Below are 22,901 nucleotides of genomic sequence, written 5' to 3' on the forward strand. Positions count from 1 at the left end.
CATTGTTGCACGTGGAGGAGTTTGATGAGAACTCTTTGAAGTAGTTTAAGTTTTTTTTTTTTTTCAAATTTCAAATTATTAATGTCCTGACTATACATTGTGATCAGTTGAATGCCACTTTTGTGAATAAAAGTACCAATTTCTTTCCATAAGAACAAAATCTATACATTATTCCAAACTTTTGGCCGCCAGTGTGTGTGAATATATATATATTCACACACAATCCCAATTCTGAAAATTTGGGACAGTATGAAAAATGCTAATAAAAACAAAAATGAGTGATTTGTAAATTATATTCACCCTTTGCTATATTTATGGCACTACAACTACACATTATATGATGTTTTTTTAATTTCAAATCAGTTGATTGAAACACACTCCAAAAAAGTTGGGACAGTCGAGTGTTTTCCACTGTGAAACATCACCATTTGTTCTATAAAATATTTATTAAGCATTTGGGCACTGAAGACACAAGTTTGTTAAGTTTAGAAAGTGGAATTTTCCCCCATTCATCCATTATGTAGATCTTTAGCTGCACAATTGTACAGGGTCTTCGTTGCCATATGGTGTGCTTCATAATGCGCCACATATTCTTAATTGGAGACAGGTCAGGACTGCAGGCAGGTCAATCTAGCACCCGCACTCTCTGCTTACACAGCCATACACTTGAAATCTGGGCAGTATGTGGTTTGAAGTTGTCTTGCTGGAAAATGCAGGGACATCCCTAGAAAAGATGGTGCTAGATGGCAGTATATGATGCTCCACAATTTGTAAATATCTCTCTGCATTCATGGTGTTCTCACAGATGTGTAAGTTACCCATGCCATGGGCACTGACACACCCCTGGCCCATACAGACACTGGATTTTGGATCTGATGCTAATAACAGCTTGGATGGTCCTTTTCCTCTTTGGCCTGAATAACACGACGGCTGTGTTTTCAAAAACTTTTTGAAATGTGGACCAAAAAACACAGTTACACTCTTTTCCATCTAAGATGAGACTGAGACCAGATAAGTTGGCAACGCTTCTGGACAGTGTTGATGTATGGCTTCTGCTTTGCATAGTAAAGTCTTAACTTGCATCTGTGGATGCAGCGGCGAGTGGTGTTGATTAACAAAGGTTTACTAAAGTTATCCCAAGCCCATGTTCATGACATCCTTTACAGATGAATGCCGTTTTTTAAGACAGTGACGTCTGAGGAATCAGAAATCACACACATTCAGAAGTGGTTTTCGTCTCGCCCTTTATGCACCGAGATTTGACTAGATTTCTTGAATCTTTTAACTATATTGTGCACTGTAGAGGGTGAAATGCCCAAAATCCTTCCAATTTGTCTTTGGGGAACATTGTTTTCAAAGTGCTGGATTATTTGCTGAAGCATCTCTTAGCAAATTGACAAGTCTTGAATGAACCTTGCTCTTGAAGGACTAGGCTGTTTTTGGAAGCTCCATATACAGTATATAGTATTAAGACACAACTGCCTCATCTGTTTAACATCTCCTGTTTCACATCGCCTTGTTATTTCAACTCGTCAAATTGTTATTAGTCTTAAATTGCCCATGTCTCAACTTTTTTGGAGAGTGTCGCAATCAACTGATTTTAAATTACTGTACATTTTCCAAAAAACTAACAAGGTAAATTAAATTAACAAGGTAAAACATCATATAATGTGTAGTTGTAGTGCTTTCAATATAGCGAAGGCTGAATATAATTTACAAATCACTCCTTTTTGTTTTATTCACATTTTTCATACTGTCCCAACATTTTTGGAATTGGGGTTGTATAATGAATTCACTTCCTATACTGTTTATGCCATACTATACTATACTATATACTGTACCTAATCTTAATGAATTCCTTTATTAATTACTTATCCAACTTCTACCTATATTCTTTCAATTAAATGTGTGCTTTTCAGGAACACTATCAATGGTGATATACTACTTCCCATTACTGGATTTAAAAGACTCTTTAGTGTTATTTGTTGTTCTGCTTTCTTCTTAATTCTTCTTATAGTTTATGTCTTATGTCCTCTATATACCTCCTGCACTTCATTATTACATGTTCTACAGATTCACTGACCCCTCACCAGTCACATAATCCTGTTGGATGTTTTGCTATTAAATGCATCATTATAATAAGTCCTGTGTGCCCAAATCTGAGTCTTGAAATTATACATTATTCTCTTCTATTCCTACCCCAATTCCTTTCTCTTCCCATCAGTGGTTGTATTGAGTGTATATGTCTGCCCCTTTCCTCATTATCCCAACATTGCTGTCATTTTTATATTTTCTTTTTAACTATTGATTTGAGCTCTGATCTACTACATGTTATTTGCATATCAATGACCTGCTTCACCATAGCTTGTTTTGCCAACCTGTCTGCTTCCTCATTCCCTTCCACTCCAACATGAGCCGGAACCCACAAAAACTGAACTTTTATGTTTGACTGCTGCATTATATATAAGATCTGGAGGATCTCCGACGCAGTATCCTGTCTTGTGTCAGACTGTTGAGCATCTAGACTTAAAAGAGCCAAGCTAGAATCTGAACAAATGAGAGCATGAATTGATCCCAAATCATATATCCTTTGTATTGCTATCATAATGGCTAAAAGTTCTCCTGTGAACACTGAAACATGATCAGTTATCCTTTTCCCCTCTGACACTCTCATCTTTGGATAGTATAAGCAATCCCCACCTGCCCCTTCTCTGGATCTTTTGATGCATCTGTAAAAACCTGTGTGTACTGACCATATTTTGACCAGATATGTTCCCTCACTATGCGTCCCTCTTGTTCATTCTGACCCATTTCTTGCCTTGCAACCAACAGAGATAAGTCAACACTAGGTTGAGGCAAAATCCACAGATGTACTGGTGGTAATATTACTATTGGTGTACACGTATACTTGCTCAAGCCCATTTCATGGACTGAGTCATCAACAATCCAACCAAAGCTGTTACTCTTGCCTTTTCCACATTCCCAGCATGCTTCTAACACCTTTTTGGTAGGATGATGTTCATTCTGACCTTTTAAATGAACCCAATATGACAGCAGTTGCTGTCTTCTTGTATGGAGTGGCATCTCCCCCAACTCCACCTGCAAAGCCGATACTGGAGAAGACAACAAATTCTTAATGCCTGTGGCTGAATTCTTTCCAATTTATTTAACTGAGATTTGGATGCAGATCCGTATGCAATGCATCCATAATCAAACACTGTTCTTATCATTGTTGTGTAAATGGTCTTCAGAGCCATTCTATCCTCCCACCACTCTCGTCCTGACACAGACCTCGTTGCATTTAAAATCCTCTTACATTTCTCTACAATTTTATCTATATGCATCCTCCATGTGACTACTGTTTAACCACATACCAAGGAATCTCACTACTGAGACTCGATCTAATACTTTATTATATAATTTCAAATTTAAATCCTCTCTTATTTTTTTATTTGTGAAGAAAATGGTTTGAGTCTTCTCCACAGAAATTTTAAAACTCCACTTATGGGACCATTTCTCAACATGATTTAAGGCTGTTTGCATTTTCTGAACAGTATACTCTACCCCTGGTGGGGACCTGGGGTAGAATAGGTCCCCAGCACCCCCTTGCTGATCGTAAGGGGCGACAAATTGGGCGACTTCTTTGCCGTAAGTTGCAACCTGTGACTGTGGAGAAAGAGATCTTGGCACTTGAGAAATGTGGGTTGCTGTGGCTCATTCAGGTCCAACACAGTGCTTTGGCTCTGACTTAACATAGATTGGAGGTTGGAAGGGCCCGGTCCAATCAAGCGGCTAGTCAAGACTTGCCCTAAAGGGCATTGGCTGATGGTCAATCAAGGAATATGAACTTTGTTCCTTTTGCGCAAGTATTTTACCCCCATATCCTTGCTGCATATCCAGGGGATACCCGCAGCTCTGTGCATCCCCTTGTTGGACCCCGAGGTGGGTGGGGAGTGGGAGTAATGAAATGAAATAACACAAACATGGCTAACCAAAAAAAACTAAATGACTAAAGCTGGAACAGAATGTGGATGACTGGTACTTGTTGCATGTTCTCCCAAAAAAGTGAAAATTGGCAGAGATTCATTCTTTTACAATCTGTACAACCTGACATGCCTCTGACTAAGCTGTCCCCTTTTGCAATATAAAAAGATATCTCGGGTATAGCACGGACAGTTAAAGATGTGAAAAAACTACAGTCTATACAAATACTGGTGGAATGTTCTAAAAAAAATCACGCATATAATCTAATGCATGCTAATACGCTGGCCAGTGTTCCTATAAAAGCCTTGTATCATCCATCTCTTAACAGCAGTAAAGGAGTTATCTGTACCAGAGACCTACAAGATATGGGTGAGACTGACATAGCATCGGAACTGACTCAACAAGGTATAACAAATGTTAAAAGAATTACGATCAAAAAAGAAGACCAGATGATTAAAACAGGAACTTGCATAGTGACATTCATAAACCACAACCACCAGGAAGGATCCAATTAGGATATCTGAGTTACCTGTCAACATCTTCATTCCAAACCCCCTAAGATGTTTTATTTGTCAACAATTTGGCCACGGCTCTGCAGGATGTAAAAACAAGTCAGTATGTTGTAATTGTGGAGAGGAAGGACATGAATCAGGCTGTACAAGACCGGCAAAATGCAGCAACTGCGCAGCTGATCACTCAGCCTCATCAAAAGTCTGTCCAGTTTGGATCAAAGAGAAGGAAATCCAGAGGGTAAAATGTATGGAGAGAGTGAGCTATGTTGAAGCACGCAGAGTGGTTGAGGAGTTTCCTGCCTTTTAATATAAGGAAATCTTATGCCTCTGTGGTAAAACCAATCACGAGCACTGCTGAATGCCAGACAGACTTGACCTGGGTGAATAATGGCAAACCACAATACATAAACAAAAAATATATATATATCTCAACTAAAAAGAAGACTCAAAGCACCCAAAGCCAAATTACATTAAGTCAGACCCAAGTCACTGAAGAACAAAATCTGTCAGCTGAACACCATCAATCTTCAAGAGGGGAAAAGACACAAAGTAGTATAAGAACACAATTACCAAAAGTTAATAAAGGAAAAAGATGTCAAAAGACTGAAATTTCAAAGGACATTGAAATGAAAGAGAACATAACTTCTCGTAGCCGTAGCTTATCTCCTAAATGCAGAAGTAAAGGGCATGTACTGGTTTTGCCTACTTGAGAATGAATAATCACATTATTCAGTGGAACTGCCGAGGGATTAAAGTAAACTCTGCTGAACTGCAACATTTATCTGCTGTTGTTAATCCCATTGCCTCTTGTCTTCAAGAGACTCACTTGGTACCAAGCAGCCCATTGACCAATGAAAGATCTTTCACAAATGTTCCTTTTGAGTGTAGACATGACCAGACTGTTTACACAAGATGCCGTATTGGTCATTCCAGACTTACTTGAAAGGGGAAGTGCCACCAACATGTGATTTTTTTTTTTTTAGACACCACTGTCTATAAAACACATTTTACTAGAATGTCTTAATTTTAATGCCACTAGGCAATGTTTTTACTCAAAGTTTTTTAGTGGATGTTTTCAAAAATGTTTCACCAGGGAAAATGTTACATTTTTTTATCACATTTTTAAATGAAAGATCTTATAAAATGTTCATTGTGTATATTACTGTATTATATATTGTGTATATTGTATATTTAAAACTACCTTGATCTTGCCATGAAAATAGCCAATGATGCTGATTGTAACGTAAGGAAGGAAGTCACGAGAGCAGGATCTAGGTGCAGCGAAATGGTATTTAATAAAATAAACAAAGTACAGATTAACGGGGTAAACACAGGAACAAAAGAAACAACCATGATGGGAAAAACACAGAAATGAGCAAAACATCTATGAAGGGAACAGGTCAATAAACAGGAGGTCAAAACATATAACTCACAAGGACTAAGCAAACAACAGGGCATATATACACAATGGGTAATGAGTAAATGAAAGACAGGTGAAAACAATCAAGGACAGCTGGCAGTGATGAGGGCAGGGAATTATGGGAAGTGTAGTCCGGGAGGAACAGATGACAGGGGAGAAACACAAGGCAAACAACAGTGAATTATGACAAACCCCACCCCCTCTAATGGGCGGCTCCTGAAGCCCAAGGAAGGCTGGTCAGGGAGGCAGGGCCAAGATGGAGCCGGAGACCAAGGATACCAGAGCAGAACAGGGGGAAAGCCGGAAGACCAGAGCAGATCAGGCAGACAGCCAGGAGACTCAGAAGACCAGAGCAGATCAGGTGTATGGCCAGAAGACCCAGGAGACCAGAGTATATCAGGCGGATGGCCAGGAGTCCCCCTCAGGGTAGGGACTGGATCAGGAGGCCTGGTTGGCAGCCACAAGGCTGAAACGGGGTCAGGAGGCCTGGGAGGTGGCCACAGACTAGAGACTGGAGCCGTGAAAGACTCTGAGGGTGGAGCCATGGAAGGCAGAGCTATAGTAGGCTCGGGGGCGAAGCCGTGGCAGGCGGAGCCATGGGAGGCTCAAGGGGCGTAGCCGTGGCAGGCTCGAAATGCAAAGCCGTGGAAAGCGGAGCCATGGGAGGCTCGAGGGTTGAAGCTGTAGGAGGCAGAGGGCATAGACAGAGACTCGGGAACAACCTCTGTGGTCAGGAACAACCTCTGTGGTCGTGTACATGGTCAGAGACTCGGAGACGACCTCTGTGGTCATGAACATGGGCTGAGACTTGGAAATTACTTCCATGGTCATGTACATGGGCAGAGACTTGGAAACGACCTCCGTGGTCGTGTACATGGGCAGAAACTCGGAGACGACCTCTGTGGTCATGTACATTGGAAACAGAAGCCTTTCTCCTCCTCCTCTTGGAGGCCGACGTTGGAAACGTGGGCTCTGGGACGGACGAGGCTGGAAACGCTGGCTCTGGGACGGACGAGGCTGGAAACGCTGGCTCTGGGACGGATGAGGCTGGTAACGCAGGATCTGGACAGATGAAGCTTCCAGCTCGTTGATCGTGGCAGGCGTGGGCATTGACTTGTTGGCCGTGGCAGGCATGGGCATTGGCTCGTTGGCTGTGGCAGGCATGGGCACTGACAATTTGTGGTGAAGGGTCTTCATGGCCCTACGCACAGATATCAGTGGCGGATAATTCAACTTGGAGACAAGGGCCATGAAGGGCCTCGAGACTGGGGCCAAAGAATTCTTGGAGCAATGAGTCGCGGAAGGCTGGACTGTGACATGGCGTGGAACAGACTCAGACGTGGCTGTGACATGGCGTGGAGCGGACTCAGACGTGGCTGTGACATGGCGTGGAGCGGACTCAGACGTGGCTGTGACATGGCGTGGAGCGGACTCAGACGTGGCTGTGACATGGCGTGGAGCGGACTCAGACGTGGCTGTGACATGGCGTGGAGCGGACTCAGACGTGGCTGTGACATGGCGTGGAGCGGACTCAGACGTGGCTGTGACATGGCGTGGAGCGGACTCAGACGTGGCTGTGACATGGCGTGGAGCGGACTCAGACGTGGCTGTGACATGGCGTGGAGCGGACTCAGACGTGGCTGTGACATGGCGTGGAGCGGACTCCGATTTTACTGAGACATGGCGTGGAGCTGACTGTGGTGTGACTGTGATAGGGCATGGAGCAGACGGAGGCGTGGCTGTGACATGGCGTGGAGCAGACTCAGGAGTGGAAGACTCGGAGGCCGGAACCGGAATTGAGAGAGGAGGATCCTCTGCAGTGAGTGTCTCTAAGATTAGCCTCACATATTCCTCCCATATGCAATCTCCGGTGTCCGGCATTTCCCTCCACCGGCGTGTTGTTAGTCCGATTCGTTAGATGAATTTCAGGGTATCATCATCAAAACAAACGTGGATGGCAATGGTGGAGAAGAAATGGGAGAACTCTCTTATTGATAGGTCCGCCTGGCTCAGCTGAGGGCAGGGAATTATGGGAAGTGTAGTCTGGGAGCAACAGATGACAGGGGAGAAACACAAGGCAAACAACAGTGAATCATGACACTGACATGGCAATAAAAATAATTAAACAGTATACTCTACTTTCCATCCTCGATACCATAGGGCTCCGTCATCTGCAAACAATGACTTACCTATATTAATGTAGGCTGATGCAAATACATAATGATAATAAACAGAAAAGGGTTATGACACTTCCTTGGGGGGGGGGGGGTGTTCCATTCTCTACCAAACCATTAGTAGATATAGATTCTCCAATCTTCACTTTTATAGTTCTTTCAATGAGAATTGTATAATCTTCCACCTATTTCCATCTGGTCTAATTTTATCAGCAATCCTTCCATCCATAACATGTTGTAGGCCTTTTCAACATCAAAACCTAAAGCTACCACCAATTTTTTTACTTACTAATGGTTTCCTTCCATTTGCTTCTAAACTTATAATAGAATCCATTGTTCCCCTCACACACCTAAATTCACTCTGATACGGAGAGACATTTTTTTCTACATCAATTGGTCAGTAATCATCCTTCACATAAGTGAGCAGTTAGAGCTATTGGCCTGTAGTTTAAGGTTATACTTGAATCTTTCCCTGGTTTCCTTATAGGAAGTATTAATGCTTCTTCCAACTTTGCGATAAAACTCCTTCCACCCAAATTCTATTAAAAAAACTTTAATATCACACCCAATGAGTCCTCGCTTAATTGTTTTAACATACTGTAACTTACTCCATCATGCCCTGGAGCCGATGCCTTCATTCTCTTTAATACTCTCTTTAATTCAGGAAAGGAAAACATCCAACAGATTATCCATTGTTGCCCTTCTTCCCATTAAGTTTGGATATTCTTTTAACATCTTTTCTCTTATTTCCATAATCTCCTTTGTCGAGTTATCTGAACTGTTTACTTTAGTAAAAGCCCTTCCCAGCTTTCTCTTTATCATTCACTGCAATTTCCTCTCCCATACTTAACACTGGATAGTCATATTCTCTCCGAACTCCACTCATCTTTTTGATCATACTCCAAACCTCCTGTACTGGAGTACTCACCCATTTCATTACAAAAGGTTCTCCAATATTCTCTCTTTGCCTCCCTTATTGTTCCCCTCGCCTCCGCTTAAGCTTTCTTATATATTATCAGATCTTGCCAATTATGAGTTCTTCACTAATTTAAAAGCTTTCCTTTTCTTTTTGACAGCTATTGCACACTCTTCACTCCACCAGGGTACTATCCTCTCCTGCCTCCTTCCTTTGCTCCTTGGAATAGATTGTATTGCAGCATTCTGTATGACAGAAACTATTCCTGTGTTTATCATTATATATGACTTCCTTCACTGATCCCGATCTGCTTCAATCCATCCTCACTCATTTCCTTAAACTATCCCCAGTTAGCTTTCTCATCCAGTATATCTATTTTCCTGAAGCACCTTGACTCGTCCTACTTAACTCACTGGTAGTTATAATTGAATTTACTATTGGGAAATGATCACTACCAATCATACATTTCCTTAACACTCTTAAAGAACCTGATACAAGTGTTAAAACAAGTACTGATTTCAAATCTGAAGTCACATCCACCCGTGTATAACTCCCATCATTAAGGCATACCAGGTTCTTTATGTCCATCAAATCTTCAGTCACCTGCCCATTTGTATCTGTCACTGCCCCTCCCCTTAACGTGTATGTGCATTCAATTCCCCACACCAGATAACCCTATCACCACTTTGACCCTCTATAACTTCTATATCCTTCAGCATTGATCTTCGACATGGATTATAAAAATGTATTATCACATTGTTCTTCTCTTCTACCCAAAACTCAACTACTACATATTCCATTAACACCCCTTTTCCCACCACTCTATAAGGCAACCCAGTTTTTATAAACGTAATGCACCCTCCACCTTTACCCCCTTCCTGATCTTTTCTCACACTTGTATAACCTTTCAAGACAAAATCTACTCTGGGATTAAGCCATGTTTCTTGAATACATATCACAATGGGTTTTACTTCAATGTGATTTAGATATCCTTTTAACTCTTGACCATTGGCAAAAAGACTCCTAGCATTCCATTGTAGGATTAGAAACATAATCAATATTAACCAAACCATAACTCCTTGCTAGGCTGAGTATCCGCTGTTAATCCTTCTCTCACTGCTTCCCATGTCAGCCCTCTCACATCCAAAAATTTCTCTGCCACTTTAACTATAATCTGAATCTTCTCTGTCCTCCTTTCTGTCTGAGCTGTGAATTAATTACTTCTGCTATAAAGAGCAAGAAGTTTTTCTTACAATCAATGTATCATCTGTTATTCTTCCACCGTCAGTGATTCACCTTGACTCTTTACTCCTTTTAGAATACACCACTCTCTCCTTTACTCTCTGCTTAATCCTTATATCAACTGCTTTCACTGCTTCCGCATATGTTAAGTTATACTTAGCTTTTTCCTGTTGTACCTCCACTGCTCTCTTTCTGACTTCACAGCCCCCATATGCCACATTATGATCTCCACCACAATTACAGCATTTCACTCCCACTCCCTCTCCACACTTCCCATAATCATGTTCCCCTCCACAACGTGTACATCTCTTCTTAGATTTGCATTCAGTATGCCCATACCTCTGACAATTGTAACATCTCAGAGGGGAAGTTACAAATGATCTTACCAGGCAGCAGATGAAACCCAACTTAACCCGATCTGGCAGATTTCCCCCTTCTAACCTTAAACAAACCGATAGGCTGTAAACTCTCCTCCCTTCTCTGTTCATTTGCAAATGACTACCTTCCACAACTTTTCCTCCCTCTAAATTCCTTTTGAACTCTTCCATTGTTACTCCTAATGGGACTCCAGTAAATCACTCCATTCACCCACGACATCTGACCTACTGTCCTAAAGTTCACTACTATCTGTTTACACGCCATCTATAATTTCATTACTTTGTTTTTCTGTTCTTCATTTCTACATGACACCATCAATGCACCATCCTAAACTTCAATATTATCCTATATTCATTCCCACTCTTACCCCCTTTAACACCCTCTCCCTCACTATCTTTAGTACTACATTCCGATCCATCCTGTTTTTCCTTTTTCTTCTTTTTGTTCCTTTCTTCTCTCTCCCTCCCTCTGCTTGTGCCATCCTACCTCCATCTTGTCCTCATCTTCACCTGTGTTTTCTATGCCTCTATTAGTCTCTGATCCAGCCCCAGTTCGATTCCCTCGAGATCTCATCATCTCGAGTGAAATCTGTTTAAGATATACGGATCTATCTCCAGACCTCCTCCTCAGTCTTGCTTGCACTTGACTCTATTATCTCAAAGGAGACGGATGACATGAGCTCTACTGACACAGTCTTCACTCCTTTTGGTAGTCGCTCTGAAATTCGCTCCTCATTTGCATAAAGTTAAGCTTCTCAACTCTGTCCTGTCACTTGCCATGCCCACATCTAGTCACCAGAGGTCACTGTTGCTCATGTTGCCAAAAGTCATCGGAAGTTGCCAACTCTTGTTGACAATGAATGAGATGAGGTTGCTTTGTGGCTGGAAGTCACTGCATGTGTGTACGGGGCTTAAGAGATGAGATGAGGCGGCAAAAAGCGCTCTTTAAATGCGCTGAACTCAGCGGACAACATGTTTAAAATTCACTATAAACCTATTTATCACCACTATCATTTACAGTAATGGCTTTTATGACTCAACATAAATTACTGTACTGAAATACTCTGACATAAAAAAGATGTCTTGGTGCTAGTTAACATCGCAGTAACAGGCACGCAATACTTCCCTCATGTAAACTAGATTTAATGATGGTTTAGTGTATAATAAAGTTAAATTACCCACTCTCAATAAACATGTGATTATTTATATCATTCATCCCAGGAAAAAGTCGATGTAGTAATCCAGAAATCACTTCATTTTCTTTAGTCACACAATGCAAATGTGATGAAAACTCAAAGCATGTCTCCCCATGAAGTCACACACATACATACTGTATACACATGTGAAACGTGTGATTCTCTTTCAATACTTTGTTTGTTATATGTTTTTTTTCTGTTAAAGGAATTAAATAATTCATTAGTGCAATCCTCTGAGTAGAAGGCCAGCAGCTAGTTGTTTACTATTGGTGGCTATGGAGCTTCTCTATTTTCTCAATGCAGGTTTTGACCAATCACAGATGCTGCAGCACCTCCCACAGTCCCTACACACCCCGAAATTATCTACCCCGGAGTAGGAGCTAAAAATGTCCCCTGAAATGACTTTGAGGAACTATAGTTCCTTAGGTGCAAAAGCAACGAAAAGCACTAGTCCCGGGGAAAAATACCTAAAAGGAGTTTAGTACTGCCAGTAGGAAAGGCCCTAATGATGAGAGAATTTGTATTTGAGTGAACTATCCCTTTAAATTTCTCCTGGGTTCACAAAGATGTCAGATATAAATGCAATGAATTTTCACATTCTAAGACTGACTGGTGAACACATTGTACACACTTATTCTTATTTTTTATTCATTATAATTTTTTCTTGGGGTTAAATTGACCCCAAACAGAAACAATGTTATTTGTCACATTTTCAGAAAAGTGCATGCCTGTGTGGCAAAAAAGAAAAAAAAAAAGAGGTATAAATCTTCAATAATATCTGACTTACTAAACTTACTAAAAGAATTTGAAGGGTAAAATATTATACCAGTTATGTAGCTTGTTCTTTTTACAAGCAGCCTACACCACAAACATAAAAAAGTCAATACAAACAGAACATGCAGGTTCAAGCTGAAACGTGTAGAATTGCAAAAATAATCAAAACATAATTGTAAAAATAATCACTGTTTTCAAATAGATGCCAGAAAACTCCCCCTGTCATCCATTGGTCTTGCAAACAGATAGTCCAGCCCCAAACTCATGCCATTGGTTGAGCCAATGCTATTGTGTCTGGTTTGTCAGGCCACTCAAACAAACAGAGGAATTTGATAGTACCACAGAGCCACAGTGCTACATCTTTATTTGAAATCAACCTACAAATTACTTACAGTTGTTTCTGCATATTAAGCTGGTATATGAGAAAGTGATAAGAAAGAAAAATTACACACATGACACATCAGCTTTAACTACATACTATACCACAGAGTAGAACATCACAGGCTTTCTAAAAATTTTTGCAGTGCTGTGCATGTCTGTGTTCAGCAGTTTGCAGAGCCGCTGTTGTGGTGTCTTGTGCTTTATTAATAATTCTGTGGTACAGAATGCTGAGCTAAATGTAACATTAGCACCTGATGCAGTGCTATACAGCACAGAGCTGGACGCCTGCCGGTGCTACAGCTCGCACTACCACAGGAATCTCTGGAATGGACCAACCGTACTTTCTCCTGCATTACAGAATTCATCATTATTAAACTGCAACGGTGCTTACAGTACAATTGCAGCAGCTTGGGATATGATGACCTCGCTCTGCCCCGCCTCCTATGCAAACGATCGGTGGGCTCGCTAATTCTCCCACAGCTGCTGACTCCTTGCTTTTGCCTCTTTGTTAATTTCCTGACATCTAATGAAGACAGTGAGGCAAATTGGAATTTTAAAAGCAACTCATTGACTTATTCTAATTTGCAAATGTTGATTGGTTTGATTTTAGCGGAAGTGGAATCACTTATAAGCGCAAATCAAGTACTGCAATTAAGTAAAACGGTACGACAGGCCATGCTATATTGTGAATATTATAATGGCTATAGGGCATTGTTAGGCATGATGGAGTTGATTTGAGTTTAAATTATTTTCTTATGTGAGAAAAAAGAATGATACGAGAGTCAATTGCTGAACAGCTGGAATCAACCTCCGATATGCATCGGAGTTCTGTTGGTGTTTATTTTGTGAAAATGACCATCTGACTCCTCAATATTCAGCCTATTACAAGACTACTTGCCAAATTAACAAATAAATGTACATGATACTGTGACAAGGAGGAGGGCGGGGCTATGCACGCCCGGCCCCCAATCGGGCTAATCAGCCGAGGAGAGGGATAAGATGCAACGAGATGCAGCAGTTCGGGAGAGAGAGAGCTACAGGCAGCTGCCCTGTATGTGTTTATATTTGCGTGTTTTTGTGTTTAAGTTTATTAAAACATTACTTTGATGCTTCGTCCGGTTCCCGCCTCCTCCTTTCCATTGAACCGTTACATTGGTGACGAAACCTGGGAAGGAGGAGCGATGTGCCGTCGTAGAGTCCTCGCCACTACCATCCACCCCAAAGGAGCAGCCGCGGCCATCCGCCGGGGGATGGAGGAGTTGCTACCATCTGCCTGGATGCGGAGGAACAGCCGCCATCCGCGAGGGGAGGAGGGGCTCACTGCCGGCCGCTTGGAGCGGTGGGGCCGCTGCCAGGGGCGGAGGAGTTTCCTACTGGCCGCCGAAGCGCGTAGGGGCATTCCGTCTGCCAGGGGTCGGAGGACTGGCTCCGGTCCGCCCGGGGAGGAGTGGCCATTGTCCGCCAGAGGGTGGAGGAGTGATCGAGGACCAGGCGATGGTGTGTCTGGGAACTGCAGAGTACGTTTTTCCTCTCTCTCCTCTCTCTCTCTCACTGTTGCTCCGCGCTGGCCTTTCCCTCTCCACTTTTTGTTGTTTTGAGAGTCAGAGAGCCATAATAATTATTTTATTTAATAATAATTTTGTATAACAACTGTTAAACAGTATAATTGTCCAGTCAACCCATTTATAACTGACATAGCTTTACTGGTACAATGTCTCTCGGATCACTCTTTCTTCTCACCAATAACTTACCAAATAAATAAATAAATGGAGTATAATATTAATATTAATGTGATAATTGAAGAAGTTGCAATTATTTTGTTATATGAGAGGAAAGAGGCTGTAGAATGAGATGAGTGATATTAAACTAGCACAGCTTTATAGGAAATGGGTTCCCTGGGACAATGGTAAATTGCACAGTTTAGTGGTCATTATACCATTATACAAATATATTTAGAATGCCGCAACTGACAAATCAGCCTCAAATATTCCAGAGAGCAGTAGTATTTATCTGTCCCAGAATTCTGTAACTGTTCAAACAGCAAAGCATTCTAAACCTTCATGAGGATTCCTTCCCTGCAGGCAGATTCATACAGCTATCGCCAGGCAACTGATGCAATCAACTGATATAGTTCTGTTACATTGCAGTCTCCAGGCCACGACTAAGTATTGTGAAAATGTGTAGCTCTCTATAACAGTCTAAATGTAATGGCAGTCAGGCACACCTTGTTATTATTTGGATCTAAGACTCTATGGACAGCAGTGTATATGCTTCAGTATATTTGGTGTATTTAACAATGGTTGAAAAAACGTACTCTGTTGTGGTTTTGTTGGTTTTCGTCTGCCAGTGAATTTCTTACAAACCATTTTAGAACATACTATACATGTAAATTAGTAAAATCAAAACACACTTTGACATTCTTGACTATATGTTTCTATTAATAAAATGCAGATGACAACTCTTAGGAAGAGAGTGTTCTTATTAATTACTGTTTGAGAGAAAAAAGGAGCACTTAATGGATAATGTGTGTAGCACATTACCATAGATGGGTATCGGGAACACCATTAATTAAATATGCAAAAGTCTCAGTGGGTTTCTCAGCCTGATTTCAGACTGAGTTGAAAAGAATTATCAGGCTCTGCGCTCACCACTGAAAATGAATATCAACAAACAAACAGGGCCGTAGTACATGCATCGAATCTAGAGCATGTAAGCAAGTAGCCTACACAACTGTGGGCTGACAAATGTTATTGAAACTGTGGTATTATGTTACTACAAAAGTATAAGAAATGTCTAACATTCATTCATTTCATAGATAACAAAAAACAAAAAAACAACAACAACTATACGTACAAAGTAACGACTGCATAACTTACCTGATAAGATGAAGAAGATTCCAGAGATGAAGGCCAAAATGGTGCGCTGGGGACGGATGTGGCCGATGTTACTTATGACGAAGGCCGTAAAGACAAAGAGAAGTGAGACCATGGGGAAGGGGGTGGCCGTTCTTACCATTTCTAACAGAACAAACAGACAGAACAAAGACATTACTTTTTAATATTACACACACATATACATACACACACACAGTGCATCCGGAAAGTATTCACAGCGCTTCAATTTTTCCACATTTTGTTATGTTACAGCCTTATTCCAAAATGGACTAAATTCATTATTTTCCTCAATTCTACAAACAATACCCCATAATGACAATGTGAAAGTAGATTGTTTGAAATCTTTGCAAATTTATTAAAAATCACATGTACATAAGTATTCACAGCCTTTGCTCAGTACTTTGTTGAAGCACCTTTGGCACCAATTACAGCCTCAAGTCTTTTTGAGTATGATGCTACAAGCTTGGCACACCTATTTTTGGGCAGTTTCTCCCATTCTTCTTTGCAGGACTTCTCAAGCTCCATCAGGTTGGATGGGGAGCGTCAGTGCACAGCCATTTTCAGATCTCTCCAGAGATGTTCAATCGGGTTCAAGTCTGGGCTCTGGTCGGGCCACTCAAGGACATTCACAGAGTTGTCCCGTAGCCACTCCTTTGTTATCTTGGCTGTGTGCTTAGGGTCATTGTCCTGTTGGAAGATGAACCTTCGCCCCAGTCTGAGGTCCACAGCGCTCTAGAGCAGGTTTTCATCAAGGATGTCTCTGTACATTGCTGCATTCATCTTTCCCTCGATCCTGACTAATCTCCCAGTTCCTGCCGCTGAAAAACATCCCCACAGCATGATGCTGCCACCACCATGCTTCACTGCAGGGATGGTATTGGCCAGGTGATGAGCGATGCCTGGTTTCCTCCAGACATGACGCTTGCCATTCAGGCCAAAGAGTTCAATCTTTGTTTCTCATGGTCTGAGAGTCCTTCAGGTGCCTTTTGGCAAACTCCAGGCGGGCTGTCATGTGCCTTTTACTGAGGAGTGGCTTCCATCTGGCCACTCTACCATACAGGCCTGATTGGTGGAGTGCTGCAGAGATGGTTGTTCTTCTGGAAGGTTCTCCTCTCTCCACAGAGAAATGCTGGAGCTCTGTCAGAGTGATCATTGTGTTCTTGGTCACCTCCCTGACTAAGGCCCTTCTCCCCCGATCGCTCAGTTTGGCCAGGGGGCCAGCTCTAGGAAGAGTCCTGGTGGTTCCAAACTTCTTCCATTTATGGATGATGCAGGTCACTGTGCTCACTGGGACCTTCAATGCTGCAGAAATTTTTCTGTACCCTTACCCAGATCTGTGCCTCGATACAATCCTGTCTCAGAGGTCTACAGACAATTCCTTGGACTTCATGGCTTGGTTTGTGCTCTGACATGCACTGTTAACTGTGGGACCTTATATAGACAGGTGTGTGCCTTTCCAAATCATGTCCAATCAACTGAATTTACCACAGGTGGACTCCAATCAAGTTGTAGAAACATCTCAAGGATGATCAGTGGAAACAGGATGCACCTGAGCTCAATTTTGAGTGTCATGGCAAAGGCTGTGAATACTTATGTACATGTGATTTTTTTCGTTTTTAATTTTTAATAAATTTGCAAAGATTTCAAACAAACTTCTTTTACGTTGTCATTATGGGGTATTGTGTATAGAATTTTGAGGAAAATAATGAATTTAATCCATTTTGGAATAAGGCTGTAACATAACAAAATGTGGAAAAAGTGAAGCGCTGTGAATACTTTTCGGATGCACTGTATATATCATAAAGTGGGATCCAAATGTCTGAGACATGAACTAGTGAAAATGCTTGTTTTTTTGCATTATTGTGTAATTTGATAAATTTTTTAATTAAAAATGTTATATTTGTAAATAAATTTATACATTTTACTGTAATATAAACTTTTCAATTACAACATATATTGTCAGTGTAACAAACCAAGTGGAGAGTTTCATTTAATTTCATGTCCCCCAGAATGTCCCCCTTTTGCTTTATTGACAACATGCACTCAAGCTGGCATGGACTCCATAAGTTTGTGCAAAACCTGATGATCCATGTCAACCAACATGATCTGAGGATTTTTCAAATATCAACTTATGTGATTCGATACAAGAAATTTCTCAAATTTGCATACATTTGATTAGTGATCTAGAAAGTGCAGAATCCTAAATATTGCTTATTCATTTTACATCATAATGTTTCTTTGTTTTAAATGTTAAAAATCCTTCAACTTCCAGTTCACTTAAATTATGATTTTCATTATGAATTCAGACTTTTAAACCCCACTGTATATATAATTAATTTTTCTAATAACAATAACTCGTTTACAGCACCTATTCTCTGAAACTAAATTTTTACTATATTTTTTATTTAAAGTAATGTTTGAGAATGTTCTAACACCTCATACCTATGTTTGTGTATGTTTTATTTATTTATTTATTTATTTATTTGTTACATTTTTCCATATGCATTCATACACAATAAAGTCAATTAAAAGTTTTCACTCAGTATATTGGCTGTGTTCTCAGTGGTGATCTCTATTTCAGGCTCTGTGAAGTATTCAGATGCCACACATCTCCCCTTCTCTGGCCCTGAGAAAGAGAGAGAGAGAGAGAGAGAGAGAGAGAGGGCACAAAAAAGAGAGAGAGAAAGAGAGAGAGACAGGGACACAAAGAGAGACAGGGAGTACAAACAGAAAGGGACAGAGATTGACAATGTCAGAGGGGAGACAGGGACAAACAGAAAGAGACAAAGCCATGACTTTGGTTCACACATTGAGAAGAGAGGTGACAGAACTGAACTCATATGCATTGCACATATATATACTGCATAAAACATTATGTAGGACATTATATAAATAAAACATATACATGAACATCAGACCTCCCTTTCTGCACACACACACACACACACACACACACCACACATGAGCACATAAAAAGTGTCCCAATTATTCACACACCACACACCTGATGGGCAAAAAGTCTTCCTGTAGTGATTTGTCAAACACCCACATGCACAATCTAACTAACCTAATAACATACAACAGCACTGGTAAAGCTAGGAAACAAGATGACATCATTCACACACTACTTAGCCATTTGCAGCCAACTGGTGTGGCATGGTTTCAGCCCACTTCCTGTCAGTGTTGTGACAACAAACCATCATGCAATGTAAAGCAAAACTCATTTGTACAACATAGGAAAATGTAATCACTCCAAACGAGGATTCGTCCTTTAAACTGACTGAAGTGTGTACTTTCCAACCTTGTCCCATTGAATCACGTTACTTTACCTACATTTTTGCAAACTGATTTTTACATGGCTTGCTGTATGCATCACGATTCAGTTTCCCGGTGAAATGAACACTAGAAGTGTTACAACAACAACATTTATTCACTTTCTGAGAAATTAAGTGTAAAATGACAGATTCCAATCCATAAACACATACTTTTCGCCCTGTTCCTTGCACAATGCTACCTTATGACATCTAAACTAGGGCTGTGAATCGAATGAAAAATGTTAACTATTTAATTGCAGTTTTCTATGACTAATCGTGATTAATCACGGTCAGGGTTGGGAGGGTTACTTTTGAAATGTATTCCACTACAGATTACAGAATACATGCTGTACAATGTAATTTGTAACATATTTCGTTAGATTACTCAAGGTCAGTAACGTATTCTAAATACTTTGGATTACTTCTTCAGCACTGGTAGATTTTTTCACTTGTTTTGACTATAAAAACTCTGCCAGTACAGTAAGACAAAATACACGTTAAAAATACATTCTCTGAAAAACCTAAATATCTTATGCGGTGTTGTTTCTAAAACAAGATAAATCAAACTGATCTTGTTTTAAGGGTTTTTAGATATTTTACAGGAAAACAATACAAAAACTGTTATCAAGAATATGATTTTTGCCCTAATATCAAAGGTCTTACTAGAAAAAAGAAATTATGATCCAACGTGAATTTTCTTGATAAAAAAATATGATCGTGCCTGGTAACGTGCATGTAAAATGGCTAGAAATAGCATTTTAGCTTAGCCTAAAGCTGACAATTTACACAAGGTTTATTTCTATTTCTTCTACTCCAAAGTTACTTCAAACTTACTTCTCTGTCTGCTCATATGAATGTAACACTTCATAAGAAAGTGTTTCACCGCTGTTCAAATGCACTTTGGATCGCATCATTTATATGTATAAATGTTTTCCATCTGAAAGGACTAAATATTAAATGAAACAAATGATAATAAAATGCAAAGTAATCTCTTCAATAATCAAAATACTTTTTGAATGTAACTGTATTCTAATTACCAATGATTTAAATTGTAACTGTAGTGGAATACAGTTACTTATATTTTGTATTTTAAATACGTAATCCCGTTACATGTATTCCGTTACTCCCCAACCCTGATCACGGTACATGATTCATTAAAACTAACATTAACATAATGATAAATGTGCTGTATTTACTGTACTGTAGAAATTGGTTAGTCATCATTCATTTTAATTATTTAAATATTTAAATGTTAAAATTTTCAGTTTTTTGGCAGTTAATTAGACACATTTTTACAAGTATAAATCTTTGGTGCAAGTATATTTATACATGCCATAAAATCAGTGGACATGCAGAAATACAAATTTGGGCAAATTTTCCAGTGGACTTTTTTAATAAAAAGATTAAATAGGAAGATTCAATTCATATCAAGCTTTTTTGGCAAGATAATGTTAAGTGTATATTTCCAATGCATTATTAGACACTATACTGTACATGCAGATATAAAACAAATTGAAGGCTGAAGTTTTATTTGCTGATGTTTAAAATCTGAAAACTGTTATTTTCTCTGACAGCTTATCAGTCTCAATGACACTCACGCTGGGTCTCTCTCATATGGTTTCGCTTTTGACACTGGTTCAGATGACAGTGAGTGAATGTTTTCGGGCAATGCGAAGAGATACGACAACTTGCCAGTATCTCTCCCACACTTGGCTCAGCACTTGCCAGTGAAGTCTCCATTCTCCGTACAGTAAATCTGCTCCCATGTTTATTATGCCCACCTGGCGTAATGATGTTATGGTTTGCTTGTAATGAATTAGTGTGCACTGCTCCATACAATCAGTTTCTGTGCTAGGATATGCAGTCGAGTTGAATGTGTACTTCTTGGAAATTTATATTTGCCAATTTTAGCCACAATTAAATTGCACAGTAGCTGATAGAGCGTTGCACTTGCGATGCAAAGGACTAAGGTACAAGGCGACATGTGGGTCAAAAGTGTCATAGAAGCATCACAGAATGACGTGGTTTCTTCAACAACTGCACTTTTCCTCTCGTATTTGTTTTTTATGACACTATTAGTTAGGTTTACGGTAGGAAGGTTGGTTTTGTTGGTTCAAAACTCAACCGAGCATTAACCTTCAAAACCTCATCTGTTTTTCGTCTCAGTTAGCTTTTTATGACACTATTGGTTAGGTTTATGTTAAAGGTTTAGGGTAGGGAGGCAAGCTTTTTTGACTGAAAAAACTTGAGCATTAAAGGGATAGTTCACCCCAAAATGAAAATTCTCTCATCATTTACTGACCCTCAGCTTTGCGAGCTGAAAGTGCGGATCTCTTTCCAACGAGATACAAGGGACTGCTGCATTATCTGCCTTACGGAAACTTGGATGTCTGCTGAGATTCCAGACTCAGCCATTGAACCCGCGGGGTTCTCCGTGCACTGAGCGGACAGAGCGAAAGACCTCTCAGGTAAAAGCAGAGGAGGTGGTGTATGTTTTATGATCAACAAATCCTGGTGTGATCAGAGGAACGTACATTCTATCAAGTCTTTCTGCTCTCCTGATCTGGAATTTCTCATGCTTCTGTGTCGACCATTCTGGCTACCGAGGGAATTCACAGCGGTCATTATCACTGCTGTGTACATCCCACCACAAGCCGACACAGACCAGGCACTCAAGGATCTGTATGGGATTATAAGTGAGCAGGAAACCGCGCACCCTGAGGCCACGTTCATTGTGACCGGGGACTTTAACAAAGCCAGTTTAAAATCAGTCGCACCAAAATACCGCCAGCACATTAGTTTCAACACATGAGGGGACCGGGTTTTGGACCATTGCTACTCTCCCTTCCGGGATGGCTACAAATCCCTCCCCCGCCCACCATTTGGCAAATCGGACCACTCTTCCATTCTGCTTCTGCCCGCTTACAGGCAGAAACTGAAACAGGAAGCATCCACCCTCAGAACGATCCAGTGCTGGTCGGACCAATGAGATTCTACACTACAAGACTGTTTTGATCACACGGACTGGGAGATGTTCCGGTCCGCCTCTGATGACGACATCGAGCTTTACGCTGATAGCGTAATGTGTTTCATCAGAACGTGCGTAGAGGACGTCGTTCCGACCAGAACAATACGGATCTATCCGAATCAGAAACCATGGATTAATAGCGATGTTCGCGCGGCACTTAATGTGCGGACCTCCGCTTTTAATTCCGGGAACGCGGAGGAGCATAAACAAGCCAGTTATGCCCTCCGAACCAGAACCGCAAAACGCCAGTACAGGAGCAAGATTGAAGGACAGTTTAACACTACCAACTCTAGAAGCATGTGGCAGGGACTTAACATCATCACGGACTTTAGGGAATAAAAACTCCGCCATGAACACCGCTGCCTCTCTACCGGATGAGCTAAATACTTTCAATGCTCGTTTCGAGGGAAATAACACCGCCCTCGCGGAGAGAGCGCTCGTGGCTGAAGCTACAGAGGTTAGTTCACTCTCCGTCTCTGTAGCGGATGTAACCCGATCCTTCCGACGGGTGAATATCCGCAAAGCCGCGGGCCCAGACGGCATTCCGGGCCGCGTCATCAGAGCGTGCGTGAACCAGCTGGCTGGTGTTTTTACGGACATTTTCAACCTTTCCATCTCTTTGTCTGTAGTCCCCACATGCTTTAAAACATCCACCATTGTGCCTGTTCCAAAACAATCAAAAATAACTT

The 22,901-nt window shown here is 40.9% G+C and overlaps 1 protein-coding gene across 2 annotated transcripts in view; it reads right to left on the reverse strand.

Moving 5' to 3' along the window:
* LOC127421534 (voltage-dependent calcium channel gamma-7 subunit-like) overlaps window positions 1-22,901 on the reverse strand; it is a 40,893-nt gene that overhangs the window by 7,583 nt on the left and 10,409 nt on the right. Inside the window, exons 3-4 of one of the 2 annotated variants that reach the window (XM_051664643.1) lie at window positions 18,410-18,496; window positions 15,853-15,993 (exon numbers count right to left, since the gene is read on the reverse strand). In XM_051664643.1, coding sequence (XP_051520603.1) covers window positions 15,853-15,993; window positions 18,410-18,496 — 228 coding nt within the window. Of the gene's footprint in view, window positions 1-15,852; window positions 15,994-18,409; window positions 19,059-22,901 lie in introns of those variants that run through there. The other variant, XM_051664642.1, reaches the window with a different exon arrangement.

Source organism: Myxocyprinus asiaticus, chromosome 30, assembly GCF_019703515.2.
Source record: "Myxocyprinus asiaticus isolate MX2 ecotype Aquarium Trade chromosome 30, UBuf_Myxa_2, whole genome shotgun sequence".
In the NCBI taxonomy this organism is placed as follows: domain Eukaryota; kingdom Metazoa; phylum Chordata; class Actinopteri; order Cypriniformes; family Catostomidae; genus Myxocyprinus; species Myxocyprinus asiaticus.